At 43.6% G+C, this 18,717-nt stretch overlaps 1 protein-coding gene and 1 long non-coding RNA gene across 6 annotated transcripts in view; one reads left to right on the top strand and one right to left on the bottom strand.

Annotated features, from left to right (window-relative positions):
- Positions 1-18,717, bottom strand: part of SEMA6A (semaphorin 6A) — a 135,423-nt gene that overhangs the window by 52,715 nt on the left and 63,991 nt on the right. For all 4 annotated transcript variants that reach the window (XM_060636317.3, XM_060636319.3, XM_060636320.3 and 1 more), the window contains exons 2-6: positions 12,257-12,394; positions 9,568-9,685; positions 4,600-4,660; positions 3,573-3,635; positions 2,740-2,841 (exon numbers count right to left, since the gene is read on the bottom strand). In XM_060636317.3, coding sequence (XP_060492300.1) covers positions 2,740-2,841; positions 3,573-3,635; positions 4,600-4,660; positions 9,568-9,685; positions 12,257-12,356 — 444 coding nt within the window. In that variant the 5' untranslated portion in view covers positions 12,357-12,394. The remainder of the gene's footprint in view (positions 1-2,739; positions 2,842-3,572; positions 3,636-4,599; positions 4,661-9,567; positions 9,686-12,256; positions 12,395-18,717) is intronic.
- LOC132681654 (uncharacterized) overlaps positions 1-18,717 on the top strand; it is a 118,304-nt gene that overhangs the window by 47,875 nt on the left and 51,712 nt on the right. The window contains exon 3 of one of the 2 annotated variants that reach the window (XR_009611177.3): positions 10,033-10,392. The exons of the other annotated variant lie outside the window; for it this stretch is intronic. This is a non-coding gene — a long non-coding RNA (uncharacterized LOC132681654). Of the gene's footprint in view, positions 1-10,032; positions 10,393-18,717 lie in introns of those variants that run through there. 2 annotated transcript variants of the gene reach the window in all.

Raw genomic sequence — 18,717 nt, 5'->3', positions numbered from 1 at the left:
ACAGCGCTTAAGGGAAAGAATGTCTGTTCTCCCTGCAGCCAAACACATCATGTCTCATATCATCCACTGTGCCCTGGGTCTGAAAAAAACACTGCTCTGACCGATGTCAGGGGTGCTTGCTACCATTCACAGTGCTAGGCAGGGAGACAGATGGGACTGTGCGGGAAGAACATCCGTGTGTGCTTTCTTGGGAGGCCCAGGCTCCAGAACATGCCTCAGCAGAGGTGACTGGAACAAGCGAGAGGTGGACGTATCGCCACAGATGAGGCATTCCGGGGAATGGAACATGTGTGGGAAGAATGAGCTAGACCACTCCCGGTCTGTGTATCACAGTGCTGAGAAAACCTGTAATTTGTTATAAAAGATAGCTTTCCAGCTAGGGAATTGGTTGGGAATTGTGAAAAGCATTAATCTTAATGAGTCCTAAACAATGACATACGGAGACAGAATATTAAGTGGGAGAATTAAAGTCACAACATCAGCTGCACGCTGTCACCAGCCTGAGCTAGAGTTTGGATGGACTGCCTTTGTTACAGACCGAATGGATCCAGCTCTATTAAAAAGTTTGCTATTTTAGGGGAGTGTGTTTTACATCAATTTAGATTTTGTAAAATACTGCATTAAGTGATCACCCACCTTGATACGGAATTCTCTTACTTTCTGTGCCTGAGGCGCATGCCTCCCCTGGGTCACCCTAATCCTGGCCTTGCTGGTGCCCCTTCCAAATGTAAGATGGACGATGAGCCTGAGGGTCACACAGACCCTCCTTCTGATGTCTGTGCTGAGGCTGAGGGTGTTTTAAAACTGTCGAGACAAAGGGTGGTGGGCCCTCTGGTTTTGATATCCACCCATTTCTCATTCTCTTTTGAGAGAGAGAAATGAAAGCACGGGAGGGGTAGAGAGAGAGGGAGAGGGAGAGAATCCCAAGCAGGCTCCACACTGCCAGGGCAAGAGCCCAACACAGGGCTCAAACCCCCGAACTGAGCCAAAGCGGGATGCCCAACCGACTGAGCCACCCAGGCGCCCCTATCATTTCTCATTCTTTATGCCCCTCAGGGTTCTCTTTATGCCTGGTGAAACCCAATGTGTATTTCTCCCCATGTCTCTCCCTAAATCAAGGCTCACCCATGCATTTTCTTATTAGCTCTGTTCACGTCCCATCGGCAGGCATTGCCAACCGCAGAGCCGGGGGCCCTCCTGATGCTCCAAACTGAAGCCTCGGGCGCCTTCTCGCTACCTGCCTCTGCCAGCCCGCCGCTTTTCTGCTTCTGTTCCCTGTCTGAACCCGTGGCAGCTCCATCCATTCGCTCACCCAAGAGACAGCCTGGCAGTCCTTCTTTACTCCTCTCTCTCCTTGTCCTGTGCTTCTCATCAGTTTTTACATCCTCCTGGCTTTGGTCACTTAAGTATTTCCTGAATCTCTTCTCTTCCCTTCATCCCTGGGGCCACCTCCCTCTCCAGCCTGTTGTTTGTTATTGTCACCTCACAGCCCGGCACTTCAAAATCAAATGAAGTTTCTCAAGCTCAACACACTGTTTCTCACTCAGTGCCTTTGTTCATGCTGTTCCCTCTACCCGGAATGCCCTCCTCCCTTCATTTGGCTAACTTCTACTTCCTCTTTAAAACAAAAATTAGGCATTCCATTCACTCTTTACCCCACTAGAATTAACAGAGCACCTGTTTGGAGGTATTGGTCAGATTCCAGACTGTCACAGACGTGGTCCCTGCCCTCACAGAACTCTAGGCTGTCTTCTGGGCTGGAGGTGCTCATGTTCCACATGTGAGAACAGCACGGGGAGCATTTGAAGAGAAGGGTCATCTACCTCCTTCTAGAAGCTTTGTCTGATTTCTCACCTTAGGCTAAGGTTAGTACCTTTCTCTTGTGCCTCCATAGTGCCCTGGGTTATGTCACAGCAACAAGCCCATGGAGTTGGGAATTCTCATCTCCCCGTCTGGCTTCCTTAAGGACGGAGGCCTCCTGTTTGTCCTTATAACCCCAGTCAGTGCCTGGCCATGTGAGCAACTCCGTACATGTTTGCTGAAAGGAAGACTGTGGCAGAAAGAAGGGGCAAGGAGAGCTAACAGATGCCGAGCCAGGACCTCGGATCACTGGCACGTCTTCAGCTGGCGGCTCCTGCTTCTTCAGCACTGCCCCTGTCGCTGCTCAGAACCGACTAGATGTATGAATGCTTCAAGAGTTCATTTTTTTTTTCCCCTTGCATAAAGGCCAGAGTAGGTAAGGCCTCAGTCAAGTAAGTGGAGTGCTTAGTGGAACTAAATTTCCGTGTTCTTCGAAATCTTATCTAAAAGAAAGTCTACAGTTTCCATGGTGTGCTTTTGAGATGCCTTTTAAAGTAGGAATCATTCCCAACAGAAGTGTGTTTTTGTGCTCAGAGAGGAGATGGTGGGGTGGGAGGGAGGCAGGGAGGGGGAGAGAGGGGAAGCCCACACGGTGCCTATGGGAAAGTCTGCTGGTGTTCTGAACAATGGGGAGTAGGGTCTTACAGAAACGAACTTTGCTGGGCAGGCCCCTGCAAGGTGTGTCGTTGAATCCTGCATAAACAGGAAGCTTAGAAGCCTGCTCAGGATCACTCGCAGGGAGGGACACACGAAGTCCCAACGAGCGAGAGGCACCCGACGGTGTTGAATTACCCGTCTTAGGTCGCTGCAGGTACAATCACAGTAAATTATGAAATACCTCCGGCCCCGTGTGGTTCCAACAGACAGAACAGCAGTTACCTTATAGTTTCTGCAGGAAGGGTTGAAGGCATTAGTTCCACAGACAAACAGAGTATCATCGCTTTTCTTTAGAAGAACTTTAATGAAGTTGTGACACTCGTCCTGAAAAATAATTCAGACTCGTTTGTGTCCAGTCAGTTCAGTACAGAAAACCCGTTCTTTCCTGTGTACCGTGATCTGCCGACCGTAAGGTTAGAGCAAAGGTGGCTGTGGGGCTCCTCTGTTACACACCCGAGCTCCTCCTGATTGTCTACCAAAAGGTGATGCTGACCGCAGTTGCTTTTTTAACAGTGAAAACGCGGCAGGCGTAGAGAGGAGCGAGCGTGTGTTTACGCCACAAAAGGACGACAAGCCTGGAAGTGCCAGCCTTCCATTATATTAATTTTAACACCAGATGTCCCGGGGTCCCTTGATGTTGCAGGGCTCCCGGCTGAAGTGTGTTTTTATGTTGGTCTAGGACTAAGACACAGCCCCCCCGCATGTCTGCGGCAGCTTTTTTCTGCACGCTTCTCCAGCCTCCCTGGGGGCTCTGGGTGTGCGCGGTGGGCTAGTGGAGAGTGCACTCAGAAGAGTGGGGGCAGCCAGCTTTGTGGCCGTAATCCCTGGCGCCCCGACGTAGTTCATGATGCAGCCTTAGCAGCTGTCGTAATATTTCATCACGTTAAAAGCAAACTATTTCTGCAAATTAAAGCCTTCAATAAGTTGATGGAAAAAGCAATTACCGAGGGAAAAGGGACTCTCACGATCCATTCCGCATCACGGTCTACGGTTGGAGATAAACGTCAGAAACTTAACCCAAAGTGGCAGCTGCAAGAGAAATGAAAATTGCCTACCTTATGTTTCCCCTTCATTCTGCATGTGTCTACATCAGCCTGTCTAGATTTCCATGTCAGTTTCTGCAGGGACCAAGAAAGAAATCAATTAGAGTCCAGGGGTGGTTGGTTGCATTTGATTTCAGAAGTAAGCGTTCCCTTGGGGAGACGGAGGCTGAACATATATTTATTGAAAGCTTTCCGCACCCTTTCTCCATGATTAATTCACCATAACAACAAAAGATCAGAGATGAGAACTGTTCATCTAATTTTGAACTCCTATCTATTCATTAAGCTACGGAATGATCTTCTTCTCTTTTGAGATAAAGATGAAGGAGAAAGGAAAGAGGAACAAACAGCAGTGTGGAAATTTCACGTAGAATATCCCAATCAACTCGCTAAATTACGCTCGTTTTGATAAAATACATGTCCTGGCCCTTTCCTTTCAGTTGACAAATCAGTTTTCATAAAGCACGTTTTTTCCTTAAAATATGGAAGTCATTTACTTAAACATAAAGGGGACATTCACTTTAGGTGGACAAAGATTGAATTCAGGTTACACTCCACGTAAATTCATGGACCGAAGGAATCGTCTACTTCTATGGTAGATTTTAATAACTAAAACACCTCCATGTGGAGTTATATAGGGGAAGCTTAGGTTGTATTTTATGTCTGTCTGAAATGGATAATCAAATTCCTGAGCCACAACAGTCAAATCCTAATACTGTAAGACATGGAAATGTAACATGGAAACATTTGTGGGGCAAAAATTTTACATAGGAAAACTGATATTTTCCTGGACAAACATGGCAGTAAAGGAATTTAGAAATGACCTAAAATTCCCAAGTTATATATGCACACATATTTAATGAATAAACTATGAAGTATGTAACTGTTTCTGAACATGTATTAGCCTCAAATTAGGATTCCACAAAATGTTCCAAATTATTGGCCATGTCATCTCAATCAATGCAGTTAAAATACGTATTCCCTTCAAGAACTATCCTAAAGCCCTTCATGCTAGAAAGATGGTTTTAAAACTACTTACTTTGCTACAATAAATTTCTTCTGTGTGTGAGGTGTCCATGTCAACAGTATAAATATGGTCCCTGTAAACAATGAAAAATTAATAGTGTCAAACACAAGAGTCGAGATAGTTAATGTTCTCCTGAATGAGTATATATCTCATTCAAGGCAGATAAATCCATATCCCTGTTATTAAAAAACAAGACATTCACACGCAAGAAAAAGGGAACCGCTCAGCCTCTGAGAGGTGCCGATGGACCCACTCTGCTATTTCTGACAAATCATGGGATCTTTCTGGAGGGGGCACCTTTTAAAAAAACCTTGCTGTAGTGTCCCTCATGCCAGAACTACAATATCTGTATGTGTGTAGTTCAGGAGAGAGGACTCTGAAAGTTAAATTGATCCCCAAAGCCAGAACACAGATGGGTTCATGTGCCTTTATAGCGTCTTCAAATCCACAAACCGATCACTTGCATACCACACTTGTTCATCACCGGTGGGGAGGGGCGGGGGGGGGGGTGAGGAGACCAACAAAAAGCAAATCTCTGGCTGTTTCCCCCTTTACAAAACGTGTTTTCAGCCTTAGCTTTGACAATTTGATTGACAAGTTGGGAGATGGTAAAGGTGAAATTATTTCCAGAAAGCACTATTTTCTTCACACAACGATGGTCAATTAAGGTCTAAAACGTACTTGAGCTAAAGTTTACATTTCTTGCTTCTGTTCACCTTCCTGTTTTGCTGAGAATTTGGTTGTCTTTACGATTTGCTGCCCATCTCCCCCCTGGAAGGGAAGAAACAGAATCAGCAGCTCAGGTGTGGGGCTATATTTAAACATCCCCTTCTGTGTGAGCGGAGTACAAGGGCGTTTTTGTCTGGAATTCAGAAGAAAGAAAAGAAAAGAACTATGCTCAACTGGAAAGATGGGGGGCTTGTGAGGGAAAGCAAAACAGCTCGTTTTCCCTTGAAATAACATTGACTTTTTCTAAAATGCAGGAAGTCCTGGGGCTGGAAAATTACCCACAGCTTTAAGCCAGGACCTCAAGGCTCCCACATGGAGACTTTCAAGCCCCCTCATTACTTAAGAGAAAGTGGAGGGAGGGGGGAGGAAAAAAGGAAAGAAAAAAAGAAAGGAACGATCTGCTGTCAGGATTCACTTTAATTTTTTCCCCCCACAGTTCCTTGGAAATCTGTCTGCTACTGCTTTTAGGAAAAGTACAACAGAGAGAAACAGAAATCAAAACTGGCTCTCTCATGTGAAAATAAAAGTTGGGGGCAAGGCTGTTGGCTTATAAAATTTCCTTGCAACTGTGAGCGTGTGAGCCTCTGTGTGTGTGTGTGTGTGTGTGTGTGTGTGTGTGTGTGTGTGCGCACGCGCACACGCGCGCGTGTGGGTGCGTGTGTGGTCGGGGAGAATGGTGAGCCTGTTTTTTTTGTTTTGTTTTGTTTTTTTTTTGGTAAATTGCTGAATTGGGAAGTTCTTGGAACCTCAGTAGGGTGCCAGAATCACCCTGCCCTTTAATTTCAAGGCAGTTTTATTGCATTCTTTTATTACTTGTTTGACTTTATTGGTGGTGCTGTGGGTCAGGCTCATTATTGGGATGGAATTGCTTATTACTTCAGTATCAGGTTTGCAGTGACTCTAGTGTTTTCCTTACCCTGCCTCCTCTCAAAACTTTTAAGGAGGAGCTGAATATATGAATTGTAAATTAACAACTGATTAATATGCATTGGCAATTCCTCAGAAAGCTCTCGGATTGCCCCCTTCTGGCATGGCCTGTTTATGTTAATTAGCAGTTTCAGAGATTAAACAAACAAACAAAAAAAGGATCTTCAAAATGGATAGTAATAAAGCCGAATTGAAAGGGGTTCCTGCCATCAAGGCTCACTCAATCTCTGGGTTCTGGATAGGCCTTGGCTTCTGATTGCTGACTCAGATTGTCTGGAAGAGCAGGGAAGCCTTTTAGAAATAGAATTCCCTGAATGAAACCTTTTGGGCAGTGGCAATCTTTTTCAATATCCAAGAGATCCCACTGCCCAGCGAACAGAAACAGCGCTTTTATGCTAAATCTAAGACCAGAATGGAGGGCTATTCCCAGCTACCCGTGTGTTCATCTCAGGGTTCACAAGCCACTCTGACTGAATTAAGTTATTTGAACACAAACTGACTTAATCCAAGGACTTCCCTCTTCCTCCCCCACAGTGAGCAAAACTGAACTGAAAGTTGCCCTGGTTTGAGCCTGGGGGAAGGATATGACTTTAAGTCGGGTCCCTTGCTGCCTAGGAACCTGGATCCCTCTGGGCAATGCTGGGAAGTTGAAGGGCGAGGAGAGACCTTAAACATGGTGGCCAGGGAGCTCCTTGAGGAGTTTTCCTAAGGGTGTGGATCGAAGGGAAGGGGCTGTGTGTGTAGAGTGGAAGTCAAAATGTCAGTGTGAGGGCGTTTTACAAATTTGACCTTTCACAAAAGGCAAGTCTGTTTCATAGTCTTTTTTTAAAATTTAATTTATTTTAAAGTTTATTTATTTATTTTGAGAGGGAACGCCGAGTGGGAGAGGGGCCGGGAGGGAGAGAGAGAATCCCAAGCAGACTCCACACTGTCAGTGAGCCCGAGGTGAGGCTCAAACCCACACACCCTGAGATCGTGACCTAAGCCGAAGTCGGACATTTAACCGACTGTTTTATAGTCCCAAGTCTGTTTTATAGTCTTAAAAAAAGCATGAATGTGTTTCTCTCCTTTTTCCCCTTACATTTCTGGTCTCTTCTTTCTGGGGGGTGGGGGTTAGGATAACACTGTCTTGGTTTTAACAAGCTGGAATAACGGTCACTTTTTAAGTTTGTGTAGCACTTGGCTCATAACTCAGGGGCCACCCCGGACCTGCAGTCCATACCCACATTAAATCATCAGGTGTAGGGACAGTCCACTAGAGACTCAGTTACAAAGTGAGTCATTCACAGAAGATTCTTGACTCAAGAATCTCACAGATCCAAAGCATAATCATTTGTTTTGACCTGCCCATAGATAATTGGGTACAAATGTAATCTTCCAGTCCTGCTACATTTAGGAAACTAAAAATGGTATTTAAGAAGGACCTGATACTCTTTTTTTTAAACATTTAAAATGTTTATTTTACTTTTATTTTAGGGAGAGCATGATTGGGGGAGAGGGGCAGAGGGAGAGACACAAAGAATCTAAAGTGCCCCCCACCCAACATGGGGCTCGATCCCATAACCCTGGGATTATATCATGACCTGGGCCAAAATCAGGAGTCGGATGCTCAACAGACTGAGCCACCCAGGTGCCCCAGAAGGACCTGATATTCTACCAGAGAGGTACCTGCTGAGGCCCTTATGAGAATGCTTTCCAGTGAATACCCACACTGGCTGTGTTCTTGGGCAACAGCGGTTAGAAGGTTACTGCCAGATAAATAGGCTCAACTTTCCTACTCAGTAGGTGCCTAGTACAGGAAGTAAATTCCCAGAGTGTAGAGCAAGGCCAGCCCATTTCAAATCCTGCCTTTGCCACTGTGGCCCAGGCATTTCACCTTTCTGTACCTTGCTTTCTTCCTGTAAGACATGAGGATAATAATAGCTCCTTCACCTAAGGTGTTTTTTTTTTTTTCCTCCAGGATTGAATGAATTAACATTTATAAAGAATTTACATAGCATGATTTATATAGAACGTACAAGTAGTATATACCATATAAGTATTTGTGAAGTAAAATTGTTAAAAAGTGTTTTGGCATTGCTCCCTAGGATGTTTTGTGGGATACTCGAAGAATATTTTAATGTGGCCAGTGGTTTTTGGTTTATGTTGCCTAGCTTGTCATTTTAGAACACCTAAGTGCTTTGGAAGAATCAAGCACTGTTGTTATTTACCTGTTCCTTATCTATGTTCACGGGCATACAAGTATCACAAACACACTGTCTATGTTTTCTTCCCACTGTGAAGTGATTAATCAGTCTAGACCCAAGTTAAGATCACAGTGGAACCCCACAAGATAGCGTTCTTTATTGCTCTTCATTTAGAATTATTTTGAATGAGCTACATACCTCCAAAACTGAGGATCATACATTGTTAGAATCCAAAGGAACTTCTCTTGTTTTTAAAAAAAATTTTTCTTAATGTTTATTTATTTTTGAGAGAGAGAGAGATACAGAGCACAAGTGGGAAAGGGGCAGAGAGAGAGGGAGACACAGACTCCAAAGCAGGCTGTAGGCTCTGAGCTGTTAGCACAGAGCCTGACGCAGGGCTTGAACCCACGAACCTTGAGATCGTGACCTGAGCTGAAGTCGGACGCTTAACCGACAGAGCTTAACCTGCGCCACCCAGGTGCCCCAATCCCAGGGGATTTCTTAGGATAATCTAATCCAGCGTCTCATTTGACAGAGGACACTTATGGCCAGAACAGTTGTGGTCCAGGTAAGTTAAGAACATAATGAGGAAAAAAGCCTAAATTCCACGTGAGCACTGTTGAGGCTGTATTCTTACCCTGCCATTCAGCCTTAAGACATGGTCTATTTAGATGACAATACCCAATGGATGAGTATTTTCTTACTAGATCCAAATCAAAAACTTTCTACTGCCATTCTATGGCAGTAATGAGATACACCATATATTCACTACAAAAATACTAACAGGCTTAATACACATCCACACCCATATCTTTATAATAAATGTTTACAAATTCAAGTTAATTTAACAAGTATCATACTGGTTGCTGGAGTAAATATTTGTGTATATGTTCAAGAGAGTGGATTCTTTGAGTCTAAGCTCCAAAATATGCAACTATTTCGCTCTAAATCCACCTACAGTTAAACAGACACAGAAAATCTTGCAAGAATGATGGCTTGACAAAGTAAAGTAGCCTTCAAATTAAATAACACATTATTTGGGAATGTCATGATCTTTTAAGACGAGGCATCACAGGCACATTCGATCTTAGGACCTTCGTCGGATGCTGAGGACAGACATGAGGAAAAGGCAACTCACCTAGCAGCAATGTAGAGGGTTCTATTCATGATCATAATCATCTGGATGTCCAGCCTGTGCCTCTGTGTGGTGTTCCGTCCTGGCTTGTGGCCCACAAACACCGGATACTGTTTTGTATCTGTGAAAAGAAGAGATGGGGCAAGAGAGGGAAAGGAAATCAAGCCAAGAATTGACAGGGCAGGGAGAGGAGGGGGGCCCGGCCACAAAACAAAACCATATTTGAGTCAGTCCATGCCACCACTTTCCATTTCCAATGAGTCTGTTATTTTAGGAAAGCTTGTGATAGACGGTGCTCTGTAAGGGACGATCAAGTTACAGTTTCATTTCCAGATGATAATAAGCCTGGACTTCTGTTTCTGAGTGTCACAATTTCTGACTTGTCCCTCTTTCTGGGGGTTAAACTTGCAAGTGAACCCTTTACATGAAGGTGCTCTTTTCTTCCCGTTTTCTTTTCATCTTCTTTAGAGTGCTAAGCCCGAGGGGCAGCTTGCCAAAGATCTTGTCTCCGGACAAAACTATTTCAAAGCAGCTTTCCCATCAATCACCACAAAGGCAATGTGGTCTGGAGGCGAGAGCCCTCATCCAGGAGCCAGAAGAAAAATACAGTCTCCACAGGCGTCCAGTTGGAATAATCTACTATTGAAGGCAGCCCTGCTAGGTTGGTTGGCATTCTAGGAACTGTGGGAAGTTCACTCTTGAGTTAAGCAATTGGCTTAATCTCACAGAAGCGGGGGGCTTCAACAGGACAGGGTCAAACGGAGTGTAGCCAGTCGGGTGATCTGGAATTTTCCCTGACTTGGAGAGTCAATGAATATATTTCTGCTTTCCTACAGTTCTCTTTAGCTGAGAGTGGGCAATTTGCAATAATATCTGACCTTTAGAAATACCTACATCTCAAAAATCTCTCTACCTTTAAACCTATAATCTCCAGAGCACTGGCAGTCCTCCAAAGAAACTCAGGAGGAAAGAAAGATGAGTCACGTTTAGAAATGTTTTTTGGGGGGTGGGTGGGTGGGGTGTAAATAATAATTTGAAAACCATTCAGATTTATGCTCAGATCCCTACACTGTAAAAAACATGTTTTGAGAGACAGAGAGAGTGTGCACATGTGTGCGAGAAGGGGAGAGGCAGAGAGAGTGGGAGGGAGAGAGAGAGGGAGAGAGGGAGAGGGGGGAGGGAGGGAGAGAGAAAGAGAGAGAGAGAGAGAGAAAGAGAGAGAGAGAGAGAGAGAGAGAGAGAGAGAATCCCAAGCAGGCTCTATGCTGTCAGTGTGGAGCCCGATGCAGGGCTTAATGCCATGAACCATGAGATCATGGCCTGAGCGGAAATCAAGAGTCAGATGCTCAACTAAATGAGCCATCCAGACACCACAAACACCCCCCCCACCCCGACACACGCATACACATTAAACCCCTGTAGTATCTGAGCAGTACTCACAATGGGTATCAGAGAGTAAAATATACCTTGGTATATCAAGCTTGGTATGGGAATATCTTGTGCTTCCCCCTCTACTGCTCTGAAATTTCATTTACCCATTCGTCAAGGAGCTCGCTAAAACAAATTCACATCTCCCTTCTGTCAAGAATGTGAGTGTCCACGGACATTGGATTTTCAGCAGCACATTTGTGCTGGGGGACTTCTTCACAGGGGCACCAAAGATAGAATACCTATCTTAATTATGATTAGAGATTAAGAAACGTGTATTAAGGTTAGGGCCCTTGAGTCAGGTGGACTGCCACTTTAAGAACAACGATTTCGAATGACACAGTTTGGTCCTTAATCTCGCCCTGACTTTTGTTTGCTCTTTATTTTCTCTGTCAGGTCTTGCCACTTCACCTTCGTGTAAAATTATTTCTCTTTTCAACCTAGACTGTCCAGCAGAAAGCCAGGCATTGATGGATCTCCTTAGTATCCCATATAAATGCTAAACACCTTCCTTATGGTTTGTTGAGTGTTTGTTTTGGGATGATTACTGGGAAAATAGATATTTGGGTAAAAGACTCTCTTTCACCTTTACTGTGATAAAACATTTTGTCTTTTGGAGAGAAGGGAAAGAAGTAGTTAATTGCCTGTTCCATCCCACACTCAGGTAGGACTTCCCTCCAGTAGTCAACTGAATTCTTAATTGTGTGGTTTTCTCCCCTTGACACCGAGGCAGAGACTAAAAGGAAAGTTATACATAGTTAAAATAGATCCTCTGTGAATTCAGAATCACTCTTAAGGCTAGCAATGATAGCTGTTCTAAGTGTAAAAGAAAAGTTAATTTGTGTCCCTAAGTCCTCCAGTACTGTCTTATTTCCTGTTCTTATCTTGTAAAATGCCCACGCACTAACTACATACGAAAACATCACCACTGGCAATACACAGAAGGTAGTGACATTCTCCCATGGCAGGTTTTCGGGCATGATCATGAATGGCCTCCTTTCAGTGACTTGAGACTTCATCAGAGGTACTGAGAAGCATTTCACATCCACACACACATGTTCACACGTGTCTCCACACCAGTATTTAACAGAGTTACAGAACAGCCATCTCACCAATTTGACGAGACGCCTCTGTCACCTGCAAGTTAAAGTGACTAACAGTCTCCTGTTGTATTAGATTTTAGAAAATGTAGATGTTTTGCTGGCTGATGCAGCCTACAGTGCCCACCAAGGAAGAAAAGGACAGTGAAACTGTGGATACTTACAGTTGCCATGCGAAATACTGATTGGTTCAGAATCTTCTGGGAAACCAGCCCCAGCAAAGTGTAGCAGTGTGAAATATAGCAGCAAGGCTTCTGACCTCATAGTAGTTCAGCGGGGAGACTTTATTTCTCTACTTCACCCTGCCAAAGAGCAAAGAAAGAATTTTTTTTTTCAAGTCAGCTTTATTCACCTCCATGAAATGAAATGGCCTTGAAGATAAATTTAAGAGACCAGGGGCCTCGCCTTCATATCTTTTCCATTGTGAGTTCACGGATTATTGTGTTTTACATAAGAAACCTGTAACCACTAACCACTATGCACCCTCCTTCCCCATGCATCCGAGCCCTTTTGCAAAGCCCCTTCCAAACACGTGGCCCAGAGCCCGAGTTCCTTTGTCCTGAGCCATTTTAAGGCCATTATAGGTGGCCGTTCCACAATTACTGCATTCCAAAAAATGGACAACTGAGCACGCATTTTTTTTTTTAACGTAAATACTTTTCTTCTGAGCAGGTATACAGCAGCAGGCCATCCCCCAGACATGTTTTGTTTGGCCAGCTCAGGATTTTTAAAAAATTTAAAGTAGTTGTCAGTATTGGAAAAGCTAGGAGGTTTCTTTCTTTCTTTTTTCTTTTTTAAATTTTATTTATTTATTTTGAGGGCGAGAGCTCGAGAGCATGCACGCCAGCATGAGCAGGGGAGGGGCAGCAAGAGAGGGAGAGAGAGAATCTCAACCAGGTTTCACACCCAGCAGCACAGAGTGGGACGTGAGGCTCATACTCATGAACCATTAGATCATGACCTGAGCCAAAACCAAGAGTTGGATGCTTGACTAACTGAGCCACCCAGGCACCCCCCAAAATTAGGAGGTTTCTAGTAAAAATCAGAATATCTGACATACTGACCTAAATCACAGTTCCCTTCAGGCATCACACCCCAACACACACACACACACACACACACACACACACACACACACACACCAACACACACACACATACCCTATAATGGGGCCCTGTTTGCTAACTTCTGTTATCTGCTTGACCCCTTAGTTGAGATGTTCACCCTTGGTTTATACAATTCCACAATAATTCTAGAGTGACCTTAGACATAAAATCACACAATCTATGTCTAAAAAGAAAGAAATGGATCCTTTAGACTCTGAAGGATACTGTAGGGAGAATCTGAAACCACATCCTGTAATGGTATTGTTGATTAAAATCATCTCTCTGTATATTTTAGTCTCAAATACTGCCTTGCAATGAAACAGTAGTGAATAAAAATGCCAGAAATACTGTTCTGCGCAGGTGTATTTTCTTAAAGATGCTCTTTATGTGTAGAAAATTCTCCTAAATCTTAGAAATAAAAGCAATCCCACGTAGGGCTGCTGGATACAGTGAAAGAAGACTCATAATACAGTAAATATCACATAATTCTCAGGCATATTTCAAGTGAGTGTTGATCTACTGGGAAAATAATGTAAAATGGGGATATCTTTTCATCTTTCCAAAGTGGTAAAGCCTTTGAAGTAGCCTGCCAAAGATGATCTTTTTGAACAAAGCTATTTTACAGTAGTCCATCAATCATTTAAGATTTGTGTGCAGAAAAGTCAAACTTAGTAACTTAGATGTCTTTGAAAGTTAATTTGGCAAACAAACTGCTAACTTAACGCTTTTTAGAACACCACTTAATATTAGATACCTATGTCTCTCTTCTTCATGCCAAAAAAAGCATTAACAAGTCCCAGAGTGTTGCATCGCAACTTACAATTTCACAGACACAGCTGGGTCTTAATCATTTCTTCAGTTGAAAAGTACACATTAATTAATTTGCTTTATCTTGAAGAAGAGGCAGAGAGCTTGCGAGCAAAGCCCGAGCAATTCTGTATCTCCCATCTCTGATGTGTGGATTAAAATTAAACCTTAAATGAGGACTTGCTCACAAGGGCAATCCATTACCAAGAGACGTAAACATGTATTTATAGACAGGTTAAAAGCAATCGTCTGTTCATTCATTCACTTGCCAGTTCTTCCTATTCTGGAGAAACTGAACCCAAAGGGAAGAAGCTCTGAGGTCCCCTTATTTGTTTCTCATGGCATCTGTTCAGTTTAACACTAAAGAAGAGAAATCAATAACAAGAGTAAGTAAGACATAAACCAGATACCAGTCAACTGTTGCAGTTTTAGATGAGAAAGTACACAGGGAAAAGGAAGTGGCAACATGTACCCAGGGCTCGAGAGCAGTATTATCGTAGAATACAGAAGCATATTACCTCGGAGAGTTTGCTGCACATAATGGAAGAATAATGGGAGCCTCAGAACGCTGATTCTCATTGCTTTAGAAATCTTTGGGAATATATGTATACGTTTGCAGACTAACTTGTCTTGACATGACAGATGAGTCCCTAGCCTTCCACAATTGGCATTCCTCTTTGTACAAATGTCCTACAAGCTAACGAGACCGAGTCCTGCTATTTTAATGTACCTCCCAATTTTCATGTTTCCCATCCTAAGAGGGCGTGGGGTAGACACAATATGCACAGCCCCAGGAGCCGGCAGGCAGAGCAGTGCTTGCAGAAGAAACCCATTATGCACTTCCATGACTTCTCTGAATCCTTCACACATAGCCAGGACCATGGCTGAGATGGGTTATTTACATGTCCCCCGGTTTACGGTAGGGCTGTGCGCCAGGAAAAATAGCCATTTTGTGTGTCTTTCTCTCATCATATCATCAGGTTGTTAACATGTACATCATACGGGAGAAAGTGTTCGGGCAGTACCGCGGGCAGTCCGCACGAACACTCCACAGTTGTCTTCAGCTGCGGTTTTGATGTATTATCCCCTTCCTACCCAACCTTGGGCTCTAACCCTTGCAGATATGTAGGCAATATATTTTCTTGTTGAAACGATTACTTTGTGGGGCGATCCCAAGTCAATCACGTTGTCATTTCCCGTTCTGCGGAACATGAGCTGTGTCTCCCTACTAAGACCACGGCAGTACAGAACCAAAAACCAAACAGGAGCTCGGCGCTGAGCTTAAAACTCTTAACCTCGCTGGGATACTGCAATTCAAGAGGTTGTTTAAGTAGGTTTTGAAACTTTGAAAAGCGCTACCCACAGAGAGCATATTTATAGGTGTCTGCAGACATTTGCCGATTTCCCTCTCTTGGACGCTGCTTACAGTGTCCAAATATGATTTAGGTTTCAGCAAATATCCAGACAATTAGATAATGGGAAGGCTTTCAATGTGACGATTCCAAGCAGAAACATCTACTTTGAAAGTAAGCTTATTCTGTCTGAATTTTCCATCTAATTGTCTCAACTTTCTACCATTCTTAGCCTGAAGAGAAATGGCCTTTGTAAAATGTACCATTACTATGAAGTTATAATCCTAGTCTTCTCCAACCCACAGTATTTGTGGAAAACCTTAAGAGCACTCTTAATTTTAATAGGCATCTGCTCGGTGAATTTATTAGATCTATTTAGATACATCTAAAATTGATGAGCTGACTTTACTCTGAGTCACAGGGGCAGGAATTGTGTTGACTTACTGCATGGTGTCAGCTCAGATACCAATTCTCTTTTACTGTAATTTTTCCCCTACGGTTTTTAAGACCAAATTGAGTAATGGATCCATGATGTGTGACCCGTGTGGCTGAACAGTCTGTGCAGAATGCTTGATTGGCCAGGAAAGCAGCCTTCAGTATTCCAGATCGAGGGCCAAACAAAAGGGGCTCAAAGGAAACCTGTCTGAAAATCTCGTGACTGCATTTGTGTTGATACTTGGTTTTTCAAATGATCAAATATTTTCAGGAATTGGTGCTTCCATCTACCTCCCTCCCCCGTACCCTTGTCATACAGCAGGTCTCCGTGGCAGCAAAGCATGAAACAGGATGTCACTAGAATTGGGAATGATTATGAAGTCAGAGAACGAGAATTGCCACATCTTACTTCTGATTCATCAGGTTGATTTCATAAGCACCGAGAGGATTGGGGAGCCATGACAGGCCTATGCAGCCAGAGTACCACTTATGCTTAACCCCTGATACTAGTTCCAATCCTCTGCCCAACTGTTCCCCCAGTTCCTGCCCTGGAAAATTCTACTTGGGCTCACACACTGCTGGTATCTAGGACTTGGCCAAAACTTGGCTCACAGAGCAGGGAAAAAAAAAAAAAAAAAAAAAAAAAAAAAACAACTAAGTTGCCAACATTTAGAAAAGAAAAATAGCAGATTTAATGTACAACTCTGGATTTCTGGCTTCTTAAAGATAAATCTGAGATCTGGCTTAGCTGGCCAACATTCCACATGGCCAATGCTCTGGAGCCAAGCAGCGGCTGCCCAAAGTACAGCGGCTAGCCCTCTCCCACTGGAAACATTCCCACCACGTTCCGTTGTCTTAGGAAGGCTCTTCACCCGCTAACCTCGCTTCACCTGTCTGACCCTTGAAGCCTCGGCTCTGAGGGCAGCCTCCATGCCCAGGAAAGGCACATCACCTCTGCTGCACGAATTATTCTGCTTGTTTTTACCGTATCCGCAAGCAGTGGTATGTCAGTCTTAGCCAATGAACCCAGTGGGACCCAGCGTCGGTACACGCAAATGAATGGGTGGATGTATGCTGCTCGTTTTAGAGACTCAAGGGGGCTGCTCCACACGCTGCCAACCCGTGCACCTGCAGCACAGTGTGCCTGCCCCTGCACCTGGACTTGGCTGTACGGACACAGCTTGTATCACAGTCTTCTAGAATGTTGGCATCCAGTGAATGTTTTAATAATACGCGGTAATGGTGAGAAAGATAATTTACCTGGAGACTTGCAAATGCAACATGTTCTGGATAAGAGCTCTTAAGTGTGTCCTAGAAATAAAGAGGAAATGGTGGTAGTGGCAGGGTTCCCCCCCCCCCCCCCCGCCATGAGGCAAATCATTTACTCCCATGTTTCAGTCATTCTTTTCAAGAGCACATTTTCTACTGACATCATAAGTTTTAAAGGTAATCAATAATTCTCGCTGTCATTAATAGAAGGAAGGGCACACTAACAGGGTGACCCTGGGCAAGTCACATAGCCTTGCTGGCTCTGTTTCCTCACCTGTGAAAGGAAGGGATATCAAATGTAATGGCCTCTGGGACTCCGCCAGGCTCTGAGAGTGCAGGTGACTCTGCCCCAATGAAGAAGGGAGTGGGTATGTGGCGGTGATTAGGGCCGACAGTATGGAGTGACCTTGAGCCAGGATGCTCCTGTTGTGAAAAGTTCCTTGAGCTGGAGCAGAGGAATCCCAGCATGTGATGCTGCCCGCTTTCAACATCAGGACAAGCAAGGTTCAAGTCCCATAAGTAGTTCTAACCTGGCCACAGGGACCATACCTATTACTATTTAATCCCGTTCAGATAGTTGGGTTTTACACTAAGGGTAACACTTCTATTTTTATTGCTCTAGCTTAAAAAAAATATTTTTAAAATTGAAGTGTAAACTGACATATTAGTTTTAGTTTAGATCTACATCATAGTTATTTGATATATATATATGATATATATCAAATAGCTATATGTAATATATATCATATATATCAAATATATCATATATATTATATGTTATATGATATATATATATGTGTATATATATATATGATATATATCATATATATATCATATATATATATATAATTTTAAGTAGGCTTCATGCTCAGCGTGGAGCCCAGTGCGGGGTTTGAACTCACAGCGGTGAGATCAAGACCTGAGACGAGATCAAGAGTCAGATGCTTAACTGACTGAGCCACCCAGTGCCCCTGATTTGATATTTTTATACATTGCAACATGATCCCCATGTTCAGAGTAGTTACCATCTGCACCATACAACATTATTGCAATATTATTGAGTATATTCCCTGTGCCCTGCATTACATCCCATGACGTGCTTGCTTTATAACTGGAAGTTTGAACCTCTTAATCCCCTTTGTCTGTTTCACCTGCCCCCTTACCCGTCTCTCCTTTGGTACCCACCATTTGTTTCCTGTATCTATGAGTCTGCTTCTATTTTGCTTGTTCATTTGTTTGTGTTTTTTAGATTCCACATATGAGTGAAACATGGTGTTTGTCTTTCTCAGTCTGACTTCCTTCACTTAGCAGAATACCCTCTACATCCATCCGTGTTGCAAATGGCAAGATTTTGTAATTTTTTGTGGCTGAGTAATATTCCACTGCATGTGTGTACACACATACACCCCACTTCCTTGTCTTTTCATCTCTTGATGGACACTTGGGTTGCTTCTGTATCTTGACTATCGTGCTCCAGCTTCCTGACGTCATCACCTTTGTCTTTATAATGTGATTGTCTTTAAAAATCTGAATTGAAATATGTGAAAACAGGCTATTGCTCATAATGTAGGAGGGTAGAAAGAGCAGAGGGTCAAAACATGGGCTTTTGAATCCCACTTACCAGCTGGGACCTTTGACAAGATAAGATGCCGAAGA

This window comes from Panthera onca, chromosome A1 (genome assembly GCF_046562875.1).
Source record: "Panthera onca isolate mPanOnc1 chromosome A1, mPanOnc1 haplotype 2, whole genome shotgun sequence".
Classification (NCBI taxonomy): Eukaryota; Metazoa; Chordata; class Mammalia; order Carnivora; family Felidae; genus Panthera; species Panthera onca.
This window is presented reverse-complemented; position numbering and strand designations above follow the sequence as displayed.